The sequence below is a fragment of the Littorina saxatilis genome, linkage group LG1 (genome assembly GCF_037325665.1).
Source record: "Littorina saxatilis isolate snail1 linkage group LG1, US_GU_Lsax_2.0, whole genome shotgun sequence".
In the NCBI taxonomy this organism is placed as follows: Eukaryota; Metazoa; Mollusca; class Gastropoda; order Littorinimorpha; family Littorinidae; genus Littorina; species Littorina saxatilis.
This window is the reverse complement of record NC_090245.1, coordinates 1,707,868-1,729,733: the sequence shown is the minus strand read 5'-3', so window position 1 is coordinate 1,729,733 and position 21,866 is coordinate 1,707,868. Positions and strand designations below refer to the sequence as shown.

General features: G+C 41.6%; 1 protein-coding gene across 1 annotated transcript in view; it reads left to right on the top strand.

The window, feature by feature from the left end:
• The window catches only part of LOC138959188 (ATP-dependent RNA helicase DDX1-like), a 589,642-nt gene that overhangs the window by 26,805 nt on the left and 540,971 nt on the right, over positions 1-21,866 (top strand). The window contains exons 13-14 of the mRNA XM_070330587.1: positions 4,256-4,314; positions 19,531-19,668. Coding sequence (XP_070186688.1) covers positions 4,256-4,314; positions 19,531-19,668 — 197 coding nt within the window. The remainder of the gene's footprint in view (positions 1-4,255; positions 4,315-19,530; positions 19,669-21,866) is intronic.

The following is a 21,866-nucleotide window of genomic DNA, read 5'->3' as shown; positions in this document are numbered from 1 at the left end:
CACCTTGTTTTACCCCATATGTACAATTGATTACATCAGTAAATTTAGCGCCACATCTTATTTTAGCTTTCACATCCAAATACATGCTTTTCACACAACGATGCAATTTTCCTCTAATACCGTTTTTCATAAGTACAGGCCACAGAAGTTTCCTAGAAATCGAATCGAATGCCTTCTCAAAGTCAACAAATGCGACATACAATTTTCTGTTATTTGTAAACTGTTTCTGAATGGCCGCCAGGAGTGTAAAGATATGGTCAACTGTTGAATGATCTTTTTTAAATCCAGCTTGATGTTCACCAGTAATATCATTTATGCTAATCCATTCCTGCAATCTGTTATTAATTATGGAGCTATATAATTTACTGCTGACATCACACAGTGATATTCCCCTGTAGTTATTGGTGTCATTTATCTGACCTTTCTTGAACAGAGGCAAGATTATTGATTCCTTCCAGTTGTCCGGGTAAAAACCACTATCAAACAAGACATTAAACAACCTTACTAAAAACACCACCACAGCCTCACCCGAATGCTTGAAAAACTCACCAATCAGCCCATCTGGACCAGCAGACTTTCCGTTCTTCAGCTTTCTAATTGCAAGAGTGACTTCTTCTTTCGAAATCGGTCTATCTAATTCATGTTCAACAACATCATCATCATTTCCTTCATCATTATCATCAGCATTTTCATCCACAGCCCCATCAACGACGTCCACTATAGCTACATGTGTGTCCTTCTCTAATACATTCTTAAAATGTTGGAACCAATCATCTAGAGTAATGTTATGACGCGGCTGCGTTTTCCTCCGTGAAAGTTTCTTCATAGTTTCCCAAAATAGTTTCTGCGATTTTACTGAGCTGCTCAAGTCAGCGAGTAGACCAGCGTTATAGCTTTTCTTTTTCATAACGATCAGGTATTTATATTCACGCCTAGCAATGCAATATATATTTTTATCCAGAACATCTTTTGATTTTCTACATTTATGTAACATCTTACGGACATGCCTTTTTGCTGTTTGACATTCATGGTCAAACCATTCTCTCTGTAACGACTTACCACCTATTGACATTCTTTTTTTCATGCATTCACCTTGCTGTTTTATGACATCATTAAACTTGTTCAGTGCGGCGTTAACATCATTCTCAATTAAGGCAGCAGCATTGACAAGTTCGTACTGTACATCACCTGAATTCATTAAAGAGGAGAAGGCAGCCGCACATTCAGTCTTCCAACAGTATTTGACAACAAATTCGTCAACCTCACAACCAGCTTCATTCATAATGGCATTCGGCATACATCTTTTATCATGCAGAACCAACTCCACCGGCATATGGTCTGATTCAATACGCTCTAAAACATTTAACTTGCAATTATTCGCAGCTGATTCAAATAGATTTACAGACATCAAAAAGTAGTCATTCACACTGCTTCCACTATCAGAAATAAATGTGTATCGTCCACGAAGGTCACCTTGACACATTCCATTCAGAATACACAATCCGAAACCAGTACACATACAAAGCAATTTTTTCCCGTAATTGTTCAAGATTTTATCTTCGGAGGACCTTTTTGTCTCAAGCAAATCCACTTTACTAACGTGTACATATAAATCCTGTTCGTCAACGTAATCAGGTGTAATATCCGAGGTCCTAGAATTCAGGTCACCACATATGATTACATCTACATCATCCAAAGACTATCCGCCAAGCATGATTCTAAAATATTTATTCCATTTTCAAAATCAAAAGCAGTATAATACGGTGAATGTTCAGGTGGGATGTATGCACAGAGAAGCAAAATGTCCTTAGTGAACCTAAAGTACTCTTTATGCAGAACAAACGAAAGGAAGTAGTGGCTATCACTTTCCAACTGTGTTACGTGAGGGATAATATTATTCCGTATTAGACATATCACCCCACCCGAACATCTTCCCTGCCGCGTCAATTTGACTGCTGGCTTGACGAAAACCGTATGGTCATTAAAAAGACATGACTCGAAAGTTAGAACAAACGTCTCTACTAGACAGACAATGTCATAAGAAGAGAGAAAATCGACAAACTCGGGATCGTCTAATTTTGACAAGATACCGCAAACATTCCAATGAAGAAAAGATAATGAGTTAAAAGAATTTTCAACGTCATCAGATCGATCAGTGCCATTTAAATTTGACGCATCCACCACCTCGTCATCACCGTCACTATTCTCACCACCCCCATCAATTTCACCCTGTTCTTGCTCATTTCCACTCTCGTTTTCACTTTCTCCCTCACTTCCCCCCTCCCCACTCTCGACCGCACGCTCGTTCATATGAAGCATACAACTATCATTGCTAGACATACGTGTATCGTATAAACTGCTGCTATCCATTTCATGTATAACTTTATCCTCGTACACATTCCAACCACAAGCAATATAAATGCCGCTATCATCCATGTCTTTTGCAGTGCGAGGGGTTGGACAGTCACGATAATGGGTAAATGCAGTAGGCCTATTGGTTACACGGCCGTTTCTATTATCAGTTATATTTGGTGTATCCTCTATCATAATAATTGTCTGGGCGTCCGAGACTAGATTACAGGTATCGTCTACAGCAGCGCTGTCTACAGAACTATTGTCGTCACTATCACCATTCGGCGGTGTTTCACCACTGTCAAGTGCCAAAACACATTCGCTGGTCTGCCACTGAGCCCCTGTGACACGAACACTTTCAATATCACTGTCCGTAGCACACGGCTGGCCTGCGCGTAAATTTGTGACAGTGATGTCACCAGTCACGGAAAATTCACGTGCACTAGCTTCAGTCAAAACCGGTGTCGCTTCAGGTCTATCTCCCCTATTATTTCGTACCACAGGAACAATTTTCTTATTCACAGTCTTTTTCGTTTTTTGTGTGGTATCACTATCAGGGCGGCCACCTTCCTATCTTAATTCTTTAAGAACCTCTCCATCGGCATCCAGTACATGCTTCTTACCTTCTATCAGAAGGTGATCAAACACCATCGTAGCCCTTTTACCTTCTGACCTGGCTAGCTTCAGATGCGGTAACAACTTGCGTCTTATATCCCTCACGCGCATGGAGAAATCCTCGCCAATGAAGATCTGGCTCCCTTGTAGCTTCCGTTTTGCTCTCAGCATCTTCACTTTGTCCTGGTAGAAAGTACAGCGCGCAATCACCGGTGAGTTTGGCTTGGCACTAAGACGATGCACTCTGTCAAACTGCACGTCCTCTGATAGTTCAAGCTTGTCCGTAATCATTTCTTTCAGCACAGCTTCACACTCGTCTGATGTCTCGTCCTTCCTTCTTTCCATCCCGTGAATAATGATGTTATTGCGCTTGGAACGACATTCTAGATCGTCTGTTTTCTTCTCCATGTCACCCAAACGTTTTTCTAAGCTTATGTTGTATTCTTGGAGCTGTCCATTCTGATTCTGAAGTTCAGACACCTCTTCCTTTAGATCTTTCACTTCCTCCTGCAAGGTCACATAACTTTCACGAAGGTTCTTCACGTCGCCCGACATGTCGTCAAATTTACTGTTCATACTTCGGAGCATAGTCATGACGTCTTTCAGCGTTGGGTCCTGGCTCTGTGAGGTACTCTGTGAGGAACCCAATCGTGTCTGTCTTAACTCTGGGCCTGGTCCTGGATTCTTCTCCACGTCGCCACATTGCATGAGCCATCCACCCCAGAACAGCAGAGACAGGAGCAATCCAAAGGTGACACCGTCTACCCTGTTTCGAAGTGTGTATACAGTCAGAAACATGGCGGCTTTCTTCTTCGCCCTCTTGAACATGAATCCAATAAAAACATGGTTGAATCCGCCGCACACTGAGCGAAACTCCAGTGCTGACGAAGGCATGATGGCATCACATACAACCTTGCAAAATCTTGGAAGCAATGTCTTTGGAAATACCTTGAAAATTAGAGAAACTTGCAGAGCTCACAACACTTGCTGCGCACGGGTATGACCTTGACACGCACTCCCCTAAATGTAAAAGAGACAGAGAGACAGAGAGAGAGAGAGAGAGAGAGAGAGAGACAGAGAGAGATACAGAGAGCGAGAGAGAGAGAGAGACAGAGAGACAGAGAGAGGAGAGAGAGAGAGAGAGAGAGAGAGAGAGAGAGAGAGAGAGAGAGAGAGAGAGAGAGAGAGAGAGATCCCTGATAGAACTTGACATCAGGCAACAACAAACACCCCACTCAAACCGACTCATTATTGCATTGTATTAACAGTGCTATTATGTTTGTTTTAGCGGGAGGTGCAGTCAGTGCCAAGCCTGCACCAAACGCTCCACAAGCCATCATCATTGAGGTGAGCGTGATTATATACATATACACTACATTGAGGTGAGCATGATTATATACATGTGCACTACATTGAGGTGAGCATGATTATATACATGTGCACTACATTGAGGTGAGCATGATATATACATATACACTACATTGAGGTGAGCATGATTATATACATGTACACTACATTGAGGTGAGCATGATATATACATGTACACTACATTGAGGTGAGCGTGATTATATACATGTACACTACATTGAGGTGAGCATGATTATATACATGTACACTACATTGAGGTGAGCGTGATTATATACATGTACACTACATTGAGGTGAGCATGATTATATACATGTACACTACATTGAGGTGAGCGTGATTATATACATGTACACTACATTGAGGTGAGCATGATTATATACATGTACACTACATTGAGGTGAGCGTGATTATATACATGTACACTACATTGAGGTGAGCGTGATTATATACATGTACACTACATTGAGGTGAGCGTGATTATATACATGTACACTACATTGAGGTGAGCATGATTATATACATGTACACGACATTGAGGTGAGCGTGATTATATACATGTACACTACATTGAGGTGAGCATGATTATATACATGTACACTACATTGAGGTGAGCGTGATTATATACATGTACACTACATTGAGGTGAGCGTGATTATATACATGTACACTACATTGAGGTGAGCATGATTATATACATGTACACTACATTGAGGTGAGCGTGATTATATACATATACACTACATTGAGGTGAGCATGATATATACATGCACACTACATTGAGGTGAGCATGATATATACATGCGCACTACATTGAGGTGAGCATGATATATACATGTGAGACAGTGACAAAAGGTCAGGTGTCATGTCTACTGTCCCGAATGACACACGATTGCTGACATTTCACCATTGCCAACAGAATAAACAAATAAGAAATAGGTAGAAAATGAATGTGAAAACTGACTTTAATTGTTGATCACTATTTTCTATACCACTAACAAATAATCTACTTGCACATAGCTGTTTGGCAAATGTATGTTGCATGCAGGGATCGCGTTTAACGGTAATTTCCGGTATTTTACCGGTTAAGATTCGCCAATACCGGAAAAAAAAAGTGGATGTCGGTCAGACGTACCGATTGTTATTTGGTTTGACCGGTAAAAAAAAAGTAGTAATTACAAAAATCGTTTGTCAGTACGAGGGGGAGAGAGAGAGAGAGAGAGAGAGAGAGAGAGAGAGAGAGAGAGAGAGAGAGAGAGAGAGAGAGAGAGAGAGAGAGAGAGAGAGAGAGAGAGAGAGAGAGAGAGAGAGAGAGAGAGAGAGAGAGAGAGAGAGAGAGAGAGACTCAGACTCAGAACTTCATTACAAAAGGAGAGAGAGAGAGAGAGAGAGAGAGAGAGAGAGAGAGAGAGAGAGAGAGAGGAGAGAGAGAGAGAGAGAGAGAGAGAGAGAGAGAGAGAGAGAGAGAGAGAGATTTGGATGGCTTGTTGTGACAGCGCTACAATGTTGCGATTATGTCTCCATTGATGACACTTGATGTCAAGGTGTCAAACATGACGTCAAAAATAACAAGGAGGCGAGCTCCGAAATGTCTTTCAGTACGATTGTGCCAGATCTAAAGTATTTGCTAGCAGATTATTTGAGCAATGTAGGTGATCAGGGAGCGGAGAAATCTTTCTTGTCGCCGAGAAAAAGATCTACACACACAGACATCAGACATCATACTTTTCGCGCCATTTCTTTCGGTTCCCGGTCCATCGTAAAATCTTTCAGTTTATGAGAAACTGAAAGACAATAAGGGACGGCGTCTAACTATAGCCGACATAGCATCATACCGGGAAATCACGTACTCACACTGTCTACATACAGTTGATTATTGTGAGGCGAAAGTGAAACTGTAACAGTAAGTAACTAGTGAGTAAGTCTTCCAGTTGCGTGATTACTATTTGCTTTCCTATTTTATTTCGGAAGTCTCTCTCTCTCTCTCTCTCTCTCTCTCTCTCTCTCACTCTCTCTCTCTCTCTCTCTCTCTCTCTCTCTCTCTCTCTCTCTCTCTCTCTCTCACAGCGGCTGCTGATGTGTCACTGTCAAGTTGTGCGACAGTTGCTTTGAGGGGGGGGGGGGGGGGGGGGGGGGGAGAGAAAAAACGTCCGCATATCACTGACATTGATAAACATTGATTTAATGTATTGTAAGTCATTGTTTGTCTTTTACTGGTTGCCTTGGCAAGCTTACCGATTTTCGTGAGAGCCTTGTAGCCAGCTCATGACGTCATACCGGTTTGAAAAATACCTAGCGCGATCACTGCATGGGACACACTGACATGAAAGTGGAAGATGTTTTTCCCTCTAGAGAAACTACATATCAAGTTACACTTGTTGTGCTCTTCCATTCCAGTTGGCAATCAATTGTTAACGCATGTTATTAGAAAAAATAGAACGAAAACAGATTAGATAGAAAGAAAAATGTACTGGTGATGTCATTTGGGACATACTGACATGAAAACGTCACCTTTTGGCATTGTCTCATGTACACTACATTGAGGTGAGCATGATTATATACATGTACACATATACATGTACACTACATTGAGGTGAGCGTGATTATATACATGTACACTACATTGAGGTGAGCGTGATTATATACATGTACACTACATTGAGGTGAGCATGATATATACATGCACACTACATTGAGGTGAGCGTGATTATATACATGTACACTACATTGAGGTGAGCATGATATATACATATACACTACATTGAGGTGAGCATGATTATATACATGTGCACTACATTGAGGTGAGCATGATATATACATGTACACTACACTGAGGTGAGCATGATTATATACATGTGCACTACATTGAGGTGAGCGTGATTATATACATATACACTACATTGAGGTGAGCATGATATATACATATACACTACATTGAGGTGAGCATGATATATACATGTACACTACATTGAGGTGAGCATGATATATACATATACACTACATTGAGGTGAGCATGATATATACATGTACACTACATTGAGGTGAGCATGATATATACATGTACACTACATTGAGGTGAGCATGATATGTATAGGTTACAACACGAGTGGTTTTTTATATGGCTTGTATTTCAGTCAAGACCCAGCGGATGAATATCATCGGGAGACACGAGCCTCTGGCGAGTGGCTCTCGATTGATATTCCCGCTGGGTCTTGACTGAAATACAAGCCATATAAAAAACCACGAGTGTTGTAATCTGTATATCCCATTCTACCATCAAACACAAAGTGTAGACTACTAGCGGCACTGTTGCGATCTGTGCAGGGTAAAACTGTTGCCAGCGAGACTTAGCCCTTTTGCAACCTTAAACTAAGTGACCGTCGCTGAAAAAATAAAACGAATGAGTGCATCGATAAGTACGCGGTAACACTACTTTCAGACCATTTAAAAGCTTTAAGTAAAGGTTCATAAGTTGCAAGAAAGTAATGAAGTCGAATAGAAATTAATTTAGTTGAAGCGCACAATTCTTTTGTTTTGCGTTTCAGGTCGGCAGAACGGGCGAAACGGGTTTGGGACCCATTTGGCTTACTCGATTCAGAATCGATTCCACGTTGTTTTTCTCGAACGTGTGTAATTAGGCTTATTGACAGAGAAGCAAATTTTAGGGAACAAATATGTAGGTTTAGATTTAACCATTTGCTCCCTATTTGAAATGTATCTACGTGATAAACTGTTTTGCGAGTGTGTTTGCATGGATGAACTTAAACTGGTATGGTGTGAGGAAAACGCGACCGACACGTCTGTCACCGCCGATTGATTGCATTTTGAAGGAATATGACTGGATTACGGAAAAATATGTGGACTTACTGCAGAGCCAGGCAAAAGAGTAGACTTGCTCGCAAAACACGTGAAACAGCCGATGTTTGATAGCTGAAGGCGCACACCAAAACACACTACCGACAGATTCTCAAAAGTCGTCTGCTAACGATGCAAGGGGAGGGTACTCGTGTTTTTGTTTTGGTTCGCTAGCATCTGGTTATCTTGTAAGTTGAATGTTCGTTTTTTTCGACCTGCATTGCTTTCATAATGAAAGAAACTTTTGCTTATTGCATCTCATACATCAGATCAGTTCTGAGATTCATTTTTGCGTGCAACTGATATGGTTTTCTGAGCCGTGCAATACGATTTTAGAACTTCATACAAATGTGTCACATTGTTCGGCGCGAGGTCAAAGGTCGGGAGGAAAGTAGTCCTTTGCCCAAATCGGAATCTGCACTATCATATATTTTTTGGAGTCCATGATGTATTTATTGAGCTATAAAAATACAACATATATACCCATACTGAAGTAACAGAGACAAAGAAGGGAGGTCATGGGATATATACATATACACTACATTGAGGTGAGCATGATATATACATGTACACTACATTGAGGTGAGCATGATATATACATGTACACTACATTGAGGTGAGCATGATATATACATGTACACTACATTGAGGTGAGCATGATATATACATGTGAGACAGTGACAAAAGGTCAGGTGTCATGTCTACTGTCCCGAATGACACACGATTGCTGACATTTCACCATTGCCAACAGAATAAACAAATAAGAAATAGGTAGAAAATGAATGTGAAAACTGACTTTAATTGTTGATCACTATTTTCTATACCACTAACAAATAATCTACTTGCACATAGCTGTTTGGCAAATGTATGTTGCATGGGACACACTGACATGAAAGTGGAAGATGTTTTTCCCTCTAGAGAAACTACATATCAAGTTACACTTGTTGTGCTCTTCCATTCCAGTTGGCAATCAATTGTTAACGCATGTTATTAGAAAAAATAGAACGAAAACAGATTAGATAGAAAGAAAAATGTACTGGTGATGTCATTTGGGACATACTGACATGAAAACGTCACCTTTTGGCATTGTCTCATGTACACTACATTGAGGTGAGCATGATTATATACATGTACACATATACATGTACACTACATTGAGGTGAGCGTGATTATATACATGTACACTACATTGAGGTGAGCGTGATTATATACATGTACACTACATTGAGGTGAGCATGATATATACATGCACACTACATTGAGGTGAGCGTGATTATATACATGTACAGTATTGAGGTGAGCATGATATATACATATACACTACATTGAGGTGAGCATGATTATATACATGTACACTACATTGAGGTGAGCATGATATATACATGTACACTACATTGAGGTGAGCATGATATATACATATACACTACATTGAGGTGAGCATGATTATATACATGTGCACTACATTGAGGTGAGCATGATATATACATATACACTACATTGAGGTGAGCATGATATATACATGTACACTACATTGAGGTGAGCATGATATATACATGTACACTACATTGAGGTGAGCATGATATATACATGTACACTACATTGAGGTGAGCATGATATATACATATACACTACATTGAGGTGAGCATGATATATACATGTACACTACATTGAGGTGAGCATGATATATACATGTACACTACATTGAGGTGAGCATGATATATACATATACACTACATTGAGGTGAGCATGATATATACATATACACTACATTGAGGTGAGCATGATATATACATATACACTACATTGAGGTGAGCATGATATATACATATACACTACATTGAGGTGAGCATGATATATACATATACAGGCAAATCCAGCTAACTCACAAACGGTTAAGTCAAAAATTCGCTTAGCACACAAAGAAATTCTGGTCCGGAATTATCCCTCTTTATCTATGTGTACAAAGTACCCTGAGCTCGAAATGGGATTTCTCTTACGTAAGTCGAAAGACGGATAGCACACAACAGAAAGTCAGTCCCAAAGACAAAGTTTACTCTATATTTACTACAGCAACTCGAAACACGAAACTTGGCGTCTCACACTAGCGCATTGTGTAACCTTATTCCCTTCTTCTCTACACGGACGCCACACCGACTGGTCAGTCGGCACGCAATAAAGTATGAACTGAAGTTAGGAGGGGGCGAGGAGTAAGGAGGGGGCGAGGAGTAAGGAGAATTATCCAACTCCAAGAAAACATTCTGAAAAAAGTGGGGAAGTGGTGACAAGGCAGTGAACGCACTCACCATGCACTGACATCATACGAAAGCAGCCACACCGTCAAACACAGCACAGAGGCAGAGGCAGGTGTGCAGATGCTTTGTGAGAATACGCGTTGAAAACCAGTTTGAATAAAAAAAAAACCCAGCAGATAGAGCCGCATGTCATAATCATTCTTCTTGTCTGGCTTTATTGACTGCATGCCGATCTTGTGGCAGTGACTTTTCACTCTTCAGTCGGACTGTACACAAACAGCTCTCACTCTTCCTCACTGACTACCCTAAGCCCTGACAACTGATCCTTGGAAATTGTTTGGAAGAGTACACCTCTCTATTTCTCTCCAATGCTCTTCCTGCTGACTTCGGTGACACCGGACACCCCACTGAGTTTAGCCAGCTACCCCCCCCCCCCTCCTCTCTCTCTCTCTCCCCCAGCCATGTACTGTTTGGTGCTGTGGCCAGAGAGGTGTCACCGGCTAATTGAGGCCAGCTGCACTGTTCACTCAGAGCAAAACTAGTTGACTTCTTCTTCTTCTTCTCTCCGTTGGGACCGGGTTTATTTGATAAACGTAAGTGGTCCCGCGTTGATGTCACTTGTCGATTCCGGATGCGGTGTGTGCCTCTTGGAATCGGGATGACAATTTAAAAAAACCAGCACTGAGAAAGGGCAGGAACTGGATAGGTTGGGAGGCGTTTAAAACTATGTACAGGGGTTGAGGGATTAGGGGTTGCCCACTGGCGGTTGCAGGGGACTGCTACCGCGGAGACGTGAGCGGAACGACTCAAGGCTTGGGGCTGATGTCGTCGTCGTGGGAAGATGGTTCCAGTTGGAGATAGTCCGTGGGAAAAAGGTGTTGCATATGGCTTTATGGAAGTCCTGTTGCTGCCTCAGCCCATCTCCTCTTGTTCTTGCGTCGGAGCTATGGAGATAGTTCTTTTCATCTATGCCGACCATCTTGTGCATAGATGAAAAGAACTATCTCCATAGCTCCGACGCAAGACTGTGTCTAACTTTTGACAAAGCAACACAACTGAAGGGTTCACAGATTAGGTAACCGACTCACTGGTCAAGGCTGCAGGGAAACAAGAGTATCTTGTCAATGAAAGAGCTAGGTTACACACAGATACGCGATGCTGAGAACGGTGGCCGATTTTTCACTCTCTTTCTCGGAGGGCCTTCATCATTGCAGGGACTGCTGTAAAGAAATGCTTGCTCAGAAACTAACTCTTTTTGCATTGAAACATGCACCAGAACTGGTGGACACCATCGACAATGTCAAACATGAAATCGAAGCAGTTTGCTTGAGGAAACGGTCGTCAGCAACTCAAACTTCTCTGTTTTCTTTTTTTAAGAAAATCTGAGGTGAATTTCTTTGTGGCCCCGCCCCCTCCCTCTGTAAGGACCCCCCCTCCATAAGGACCGATTTTTGTCAACATTTTCAAGGTCGCTAGAGAGGGGTTCCACTGTACTATGACCAAGTCGAAATTTCGGATAGGACACAATAACAATTCGGTCCCTTCAATTTCGTCTTATCCGGATTTGCCTGTACACTACATTGAGGTGAGCATGATATATACATATACACTACATTGAGGTGAGCATGATATATACATAAACACTACATTGAGGTGAGCATGATATATACACTGGAACCCCCTTTTAACACCTAAACATCTGCCAAAATCAGGTCTCATAAAGGTGGGAGTCTTAACATTGGGTAAGTTAACATTGGGTAAGTTAACAGAAAATGTTGAGAAAACGTGGTCCTACAAGAGGTGTCCCCCTGTACACAACTTCCTGGTCATCATCAGGTAAAAGACCATAATTGGGAATAAATCTGTGGGTTTTTATACGCTGTAGAAGAGTTGTATTTCTTGGAACACGAGGTTTATCAGATGTAACACGCCCATAACGTCATAGTGAACAATGACCTGTAATCTTCATGTTTACCGTTGTTACATGCAATTATAAAGCGCTCAAACGTTCTTTTCTTCATGGCTCAGGTGATTCACCCCACATTTGAGTTATTTCTAATATGCTGACTGTTAGCAAATGATAACAGACATGTCGAGGAAATGTAATATCCAAATGAGCTGGCAAAAATATTGATGCTGAGTCCTTGTGCCAAAAACCCAGACAAATCTCTCTATAATCCTCGGAGTTATAATTAAAAGAAAGCTGACTTACACCTCTCTTTCACCAAGAGCTGCTGGCAGTCTAGTCTCTCGGCAAAATAACCTTTATAAAGGAAGAAATATACCACAGAATAAGAAACTGTATTGAATTTATTTATTACTTTATTTTAGAATCCTCTACATATATGCTTTTGTTTGTATTAAGTTACTTGATTTTTTTCTTTTGGGTTTTGTTTTATACTTATATGCTTTTTCCTAATTTGTTTGTTTGTTTGTTTGTTTGCTTGCTTAACGCCCAGCCGACCACGAAGGGCCATATCAGGGCGGTGCTGCTTTGACATTTAACGTGCGCCACACACAAGACAGAAGTCGCAGCACAGGCTTCATGTCTCACCCAGTCACATTATTCTGACACCGGACCAACCAGTCCTAGCACTAACCCCATAATGCCAGACGCCAGGCGGAGCAGCCACTAGATTGCCAATTTTAAAGTCTTAGGTATGACCCGGCCGGGGTTCGAACCCACGACCTCCCGATCACGGGGCGGACGCCTTACCACTTGGCCAACCGTGCCGGTCCTTTTTCCTAATAAAGATAACGTTCGCTGTACTAGCTGTAACGGTGTCTGGCTGGCATTACACAGCTGTTGCATGGTGCTTTTCAAATGTCAACTAAAACTGCTTTTTGTGTGTGTGGAAACAGTGAATGTGGTAAGCCACCCGACCCCCCCTCCTCCCAACATAAACTGATTTAGCCTCAAGGCCCGCTGTTTCCGCAGTACATGTACCCGTTATGTCAGAGACATACACAAATGTACATATGTCTTAGGTTAAATGTAGGATGCGGCAAAGATTAAACTTACCCAACGTCAGTGTCATTGGGAATTATGTAAGTAGTATGGTTATAGTGGTCAGGTAATTCGCCAATTATTTTGTTAAGCTTTTTATATAATACTAGTTAAGTGGTGGTCACTCTGAAAATTTTTTCCAAAGGTTTCAGGTCTGACATGTATGTTCATTATACCTTATTTGCGTGTTTGACCAAAATATGACATTTTACACAGATCGAGACAGTCATTGTTCTCCGAGACCGCGATAGCGGTCGAGGTGAACAATGACTGTCGAGATATGTGTAAAATGTCATATTTTGGTCAAACATGCAAATAACATTTATGTATCAATCGAATTCCTTTCAGGTACTATGACTTTGTTGTTGTTTTGACGATTGAACGAGCCCGGGCACACACACATGCAATCAAACACACAAGCTTCATATTTGGGCGTTTCAGGTTGACCGAAACTTCAAAGGAACTACAAAACACACGTCATGTACTGACTTTGTTGTTGTTTTGACATTGAACAGCACACACACATGCAATCAAACACATGACGTGTGTTTTGTAGTTCCTTTAAAGTTTCGGTCAACCTGAAACGCCCAATTATAAAGTTTTGTAGGCCTCTGACGTCACATGACTCAAAGAAGGGAAATCCAATCTCCAATCGATACATAAGAAATTAGTGTTAAAAACACATTTGCAGTTCATGCAGTATTGGCGTTAACCGGTATTTACCGGTATTTTACCGGTTGAAATGAGAAAATACCAGAAAATAATTGGCTGCCGGTATTACTTACCCCTTGATTTTTTAGAACTACCGTTTTTTTCGCTGGTAAACAACACAACAAGTTCTCTGAGTTGGACTCTTACTGGTTCCAATGACCAGCCTACCTTTTTTTCTGGATAGTTTGCATCATAAAAGTTTGTGTACCGGTTTGAAAAAATATTAGCACCATCACTGATTCATGCATGTAAAGCTTTTACAGTGGTGCGAAACTCCTTACACCAATCAATCGGTATAATGGTGTTTGAATGGTTCCACACTTTGAGAGCGATGCAATATGCCCTATTCAGATACACTGTGCCTTTAACAGCAAGCTATGGCTGAATGCAATATGCCCTATTCAGATACACTGTGCCTTTAACAGCAAGCTATGGCTGAATGCAATATGCCCTATTCAGATACACTGTGCCTTTAACAGCAAGCTATGACTGAATGCAATATGCCAGTATTCAGATAAACTGCCTGAAATAACAGCAAGCTATGGCTGAATGCAATATGCCCTATTCAGATAGACTGTGCCTTAAATAACAGCAAGCTATGACTGAATGCAATATGCCCTATTCAGATAGACTGTGCTTTAAATAACAGCAAGCTATGGCTGAATGCAATATGCCCTATTCAGATACACTGTGCCTTTAACAGCAAGCTATGGGCGAATGCAATATGCCCTATTCAGAGAAACTGTGCCTTTAAACAGCAAGCTATGGCTGAATGTAATATGCCCTATTCAGATACACTGTGCCTTTAACAGCAAGCTATGACTGAATGCAATATGCCCTATACAGATACACTGTGCCTTTAACAGCAAGCTATGACTGAATGCAATATGCCCTATTCAGATACACTGTGCCAAATTAACAGCAAGCTATGGCTGAATGCAATATGCCCTATTCAGATACACTGTGCCTTTAACAGCAAGCTATGGCTGAAAAAAGGAATCAACTAGCCTTCTGATAGATGCATTTTTAGCTGTCAGCAGATGCCAATGACAAATTTGTGATATTATGGCTTTCTCCTGTGGTAATAGGCTTGCAGCACACAGGAAATCAGTGTGTTTTATTAGCTCTTGTCAGGTTTGACAGGCCGTTGACTTCATTGATGGGCAAACTACATGTTGTTAACTCTTGTCCCTCACTTGAAAAGCTATTTTTTTCTGCTCACGCAAGTTCCATCCCCTTTTCATTAAATTTTGTGTGACCTCAAATATTAAAAACAAAAAAGGAAAATAAAAAAAGGGTGAAGGAGACCATGCTGTTGCGATGTATGTTTTTGTTTTTGTTAAGATTATTTTGTAAGGCTGTGCTGAAGACAGCAGAAAGTGTGGAGTAGGAGTTGAGAAAGTGCACAAGTTCAGCTCAGCTTCAAAGTTATAATAAGTTTAGAAAAGTTTTTGTACTACATGCACAGGCAGTGTCTATTTATTTCTTTTTTCTTTTCATTTTGTTCTTGGTAAATTGGGAGAGGGGGGGGGGGGGTGACCAAGGGGGGCTAGGTGAGATGATGGCAAAGGTTTTTTTCTAATACAGAGAGAGGAATGGAATTATCAGTGGTTTGATTTTTTTGGGCGTCTATTCCTGGGCTTCAAGAGGGGACTACTCTACATTAAAAGAAAATGTTACATGAGCCTTGGTTCAATTATACACACACACAGAAATAAAAGCATAGCAAGAAAAATTTCAAATCATCATCAGAATATTAGATCACAGAACATAGTACACAAACAGCAATAAAAACATGATCTCAAAATTAAAATAAGCAAAACATGCTTTGCGGCAGAAAGAAGTCAGAGTAATTTGCATAAAGTGCAGATAATAAGCAGTCAGTCCATATGGTAAAATATGCTTCAGCACAGATAGGCAGAGAGGTAACTATATGCTATGGAATTAACCATATCCACATATCGAGACTCTGGGAGTTACTTCCCTTGTTTTAGGAAGCAAACACACACAAATGCTGCTAACCAGCGCTGTGCTTGGGGACAATGTAAAACGGATGATAGGTATCCTGAACGCTGTGTTGGCGTGAAATTCATCCCATTTGTGAAACCGGGAAAGCATCTGTACCATCTAGATCGCTGCCTTCGCTGGATAAAAGCCTGCAATCGCCCAGCTTACCAGTTGAACGTCAACACAACCAAGTCGTACACGTACATTTGCAGCAAGGTCAGATCTCGCACGACTTTGATTCAAGGCCTATTGCTAATTTTTTGATGGTTTGGTCTCAGTGTCACAAAAATATGACGATCTAATCAATCACTGATTTAAAAAACAAGTATGTTGCCCTATATCCATTGACATTCTTAGTGAAATAGATCTATTTGAAATAGTATTTCACTGCCCCGACCGGCGAACTTGTTGCCGGCTGTATTGAGCTTGTGTGTTCGTGTAGGCTTACTCAAAAAGTCAAAATCACAGTCGTCTCCGAAACAAGCAATAATCAGAGTTGGGGGGAAAACATTTCGTTTGTTCAGTTTTGTTTTGTTCTTGATAGTTTGTTTATCTCACACACACACACACACACACACACACACACACACACACACACACACACACACACACACACACACACATACATACATACATACATACACAAACACACGCGCGCACGCACACACATTGCACGTACGCGCACATACACACACCTACTGAGATATGCCTAACATACACGCACGCTTGCAAACACACACATAATACGCAAACGCAGTTTAATTTCCTCAATACAAGGCGAAAGGCACACACACACCACACACAAATAAACACACACACGCAGTCCCACACACACAACCCTCACACACACAAATAAACCCACACACGCAGTCAACCCCCCCCCCACACGCACACAACCCTCACACACACAAATAAACACACACACGCAGTCCACACACACACAACCCTCTCTGACACACACACCCGCCCAACCCCAGCGTCCAACTCAACTTTCACCAACAACCATACCCTACTCTCACTATCGCTCTCTCTCTCTCTCTCACACACACACACACACACACACACACACACACATACATACATACACAAACACACGCGCGCACGCACACACATTGCACGTACGCGCACATACACACACCTACTGAGATATGCCTAACATACACGCACGCTTGCAAACACACACATAATACGCAAACGCAGTTTAATTTCCTCAATACAAGGCGAAAGGCACACACACACCACACACAAATAAACACACACACGCAGTCACACACACACACACAACCCTCACACACACAAATAAACCCACACACGCAGTCAACCCCCCCCACACACACACACACAACCCTCACACACACAAATAAACACACACACGCAGTCCACCCCCCCCTCACACACACACAACCCTCTCTGACACACACACCCGCCCAACCCCAGCGTCCAACTCAACTTTCACCAACAACCATACCCTACTCTCACTATCGCTCTCTCTCTCTCTCTCACACACACACACAAGCTCACGCAAGCCGCACAGCCACACACACACACACAGCACGCGCATACACACACACTGACACACATCACACACAGCACGCGCATATACACACACACTGACACACATCACACACACACACCCACACACACACCTTTCGCAGTTCGCTCACAGTTCTTCTCTTTTCCATCGTCGCCATCTTCGAAGCTTGCTTCGCTTTTCAGGGGAGATAACCCGTTTATCACATTCGCTGCTGACTTGTGGGTCAAGTCTATTGACAGAGAGGAAGTGTGAGAAATGAAGACTTAGTAGAGAGGTAGTGTGAGGGTCATGGAACATTCATCACATCCCTATTTAATAACATTTATTTGTATTTTAATTTTTTTGTTTTGTTTATGCATACAAGTACTGTAGTAGCAGTAGCAGACCGCAGACAACGCTGAGAACTAAGTTGAACAAGCTAGTACACAACAAGGCACACAGCACGGTTCTCTCCAAAGCAGGGCTGCCAATTTTGGTGGGGTCGTTGAGTTCGGATACGAGGTATGATCCAAACAAAATGATCAAACCACGATTATACAAGTCTCAGGCCACTGATCATAAAAAGTAATATATAATTTGAAAGGTGTTCGCCTTAGAAGTTGCGAGCCATAAAATAGCTCGCAAGGCAACACCTTTGGATTGTAGAGTTCTGTTTGTGATGGGGTCTGGCGGCTTTTGTCTCTCTGTATGTTTTTTTAAAGGTTTTTTTTATATGAAGTCTTATATCGCACGCGTATCTCCAGACTCGGACTCAAGGCGCAGGGATCTATTTATGCCGTGTGAGATGGAATTTTTTACACAATACATCCCGCATTCACATCGGCCAGCAGATCGCAGCCATTTCGGCGCATATCCTACTTTTTATGACTTATTATTCCAAGTCACACGGGTATTTTGGTGGACATTTTTTATCTATGCCAATACAATTTTGCCAGGAAAGACCCTTTTGTCAATCGTGGGATCTTTAACGTGCACACCCCAATGTAGTGTACACGAAGGGACCTCGGTTTTTCATCTCATCCGAAAGACTAGCACTTGAACCCACCACCTAGGTTAGGAAAGGGAAGAGAAAATTGCTAACGCCCTGACCCAGGGTCGAACTCGCAACCTCTCGCTTCCGAGCGCAAGTGCGTTACCACTCGGCCACCCAGTCCTATGTTCATGGATTCCTTTGCGAATGCATAACAGTTTTTATAGGGCTTAGAAATAAGCTCTAAAATTCTCAATCCTGTTTGATTGGACTTCGCCTCCAAAGGTGATTGTGGTGTTTTGGCACTCGGTTACATACTCAATGATCATCCGCTTCAAAAGCTGGCCGCAAAATGGGTACCTCATTAGCTGACAGGGGAATGGAAGGAGCATCAGAGTCCTCTTGGACGCGATCTGCTCAACCGTTGTGAACCCAGAAGACCCACATTTCTTGTTACTGTAGTCACTGATTATGAGACTTTAGTTTTCTTCTACTTTAGTGCCAGATAACACAGAAACAAAGCGTGTCGAGACCAAAATGACGAGATGCATCACATTGGTAAGCGAGGTTTTCAAAGCAAAAACAGGGCTATTCGCTGTATTTTTCTACCACAAAGGTCCCGTTGCTGTCGATATTCTGTCTACTAACAGCACTGTCATTGTCATGTACTATGCAGAAACCTTTTTACAATTGTTGTCTGTGACTTCAGCTCCCTCCTGATGTACAGAATCTGGACCTTACTCTTCGTGAAGTGAAATGTACATTAACAATTGTCTGTGACTTCAGCTCCCTCCTGATGTACAGAATCTGGACCTTACTCTTCGTGAAGTGAAATGTACATTTTGTTGTCTGTGACTTTCAGCCGTCCCGGGAGCTGGCGGAGCAGACCATTGTGCAGCTGCAGAAGTTCAAGAAACACCTGTCGGACCCTGCTATCCGAGACCTGCTCATCATCGGCGGCGTGCCGGCCCGTGAACAGGTGGAGAAGTTGGAGAAAGGGGTGAGTGTCGTATTCTGAGTTATACTTATAGGATTTCATGGATTTCATCAAGTGTTGTTGTTGTTATTGTTATTGTTATTGTTGTACTCTGAGTTATACTTATAGGATTTCATAAAGTGTTGTTGTTATTTAAGTTATTGAGACATCCCAGTGCACGAAGGGATTTATAGAGCAAATCGAGAAAATTCATTATTGAACGAAGCGCATAGCGCTGAGTTCAATAATTATTTTCGAGATTTGCTCTATAAATCCCTTAGTGCACTGGGATTGTTTCAATAACGATATTGTCAGTACCGCCAGATAAAAAAGAAGATTCAAAACGCACATTTTGCAACTCGCATTTGGATAGGCGTAACTGTGTGGTCAGGTTTGTGTCAGATCTACTTTTGTGTGGGCTGTCTCAAGTGTGTCGTGCTTTCGTCACACGCAAACTCTTGTTTTAATTTCTGTTGGTAAATTCTAGTGTAGCGTTAAGCTAAAAAGTGATGATCTTTCATAGAGACCTCATTTAAACTCGGAAAAAGGACTGTGCTCTTAGTTATTTGCGATTCGAAACCTTCATCGAGCTTCGACAGATTGACTGTGCAGAGTTTTGCCCCTTGCCAAGGTCGACGGAAAGCACATTTTCAAAATAAATGTGGCATGTTTCTCGTGTGGTATCTTCACTCATCGGGGAGTCTGGTACTAAATATGAACGGTAAGAATGCTCTGAACCCTACACGTATTATATCCCCATCGTTTTATCGTTCACATTTTGCCCAACATGTTAATTTGCTGAGCGGGATTTATGTCGTCTGCTAGGCTATGGCAAGCGAACCACTGCACTGAGTCTCATTTCAAAAACAAAAATTGCTCGTCACGTTGCACTGAGTCTGCACGCATGAGGCAGGATGGTAATAAGTCTTATATAGGGTAAGAACGTTCTAAACCCTACACGTTTTCGATTCCGATTGTTCTTGCCTTGAAATAATAATTCGGAAAACATTCATTTACTGAACAGATGCAGTCGTATTTCAGTGTAGTCTGCTACGTGCTGATCTAGCTGCTACGTTATCGGAATAACACTTCTGTTTTCTGTTAGCTGCTGGGAATTGTATTAACTCATCATTTGGTAATGTGGAATAAGCTACATGCCACTAACATTGCATAATTATGAGAGGAAAAATTAGACACAGCGGGTTCTATTTTTAGATCAGTGGCAACTGTGGCACAGGCACATGAAATCTGTCAGAAAAAAACCCACTTCTGCTTTAATTGAGAAGCAGGAAATTTATGGTCATAATCATTGGTATTGTGGAGAATATATTAGCTACATGTCATTAATTAATTCTGAGGATGAGAGTACACTCTCGCTTAGGCAAAGGGCGGAAGAATACGCTCTGTGGAAAAGTTAGCGCACTCCAAGAGTGCGCTAACAGTTTTAGCGCAACGCCATTAGCCAATCAACTGGTTCACATCATTCATGTGACACCAGTACTTACTGACAATTGTTATTATTGTACTCTGAGTTGTAGGATTCATGGAAGTGCAGTCTTTGGGTTGTACCATGCACGGATAGGACTTAGATGTATTATACTTCCAAGGTTTATGAACCACTCTCAACCCCCCGCGGGTTAGGGGAAAGAATTTACCCGATGCTCCCCAGCATGTCGTAAGAGGCGACTAACGGATTCTGTTTCTCCTTTTACCCTTGATAAGTGTTTCTTGTAAAGAATATAGTCCATTTTTGTAAAGATTTTAGTCAAGCAGTATGTAAGAAATGTTAAGTCCTTTGTACTGGAAACTTGCATTCTCCCAGTAAGGTAATATGTAGAGGTTACATGCCGAGTCTCAGTGATTATTAAAAATAATGGTCGAAGTTGGCGGATCATGAAAAATGCGAGCTTCAGCGAGCTTTTTCATGACCGCGAACTGAGACCATTATTTTTAATAATCACTGAGACGAGGTGTGTAACCTCTTTATTCCTCCTTTCTTCAGTTATTCAAAGAAAACAGGAGTTTTTGTGCGAAAGTTTGATCGAATCCGAATCACTCAACCAGTCAACCTGCGCAGGCGATCGATTAATGCGCGGTTGTATAGTTCCGTGCAAATCATTCCATTCTGTTAACCCTTCTTGTCAGTTTCCCTCTTTTAGACTAAAATCAAGTACACAGATATGCTGTTATTCTGCTGTGGCGGTAAAGGCAGATATTGTGTG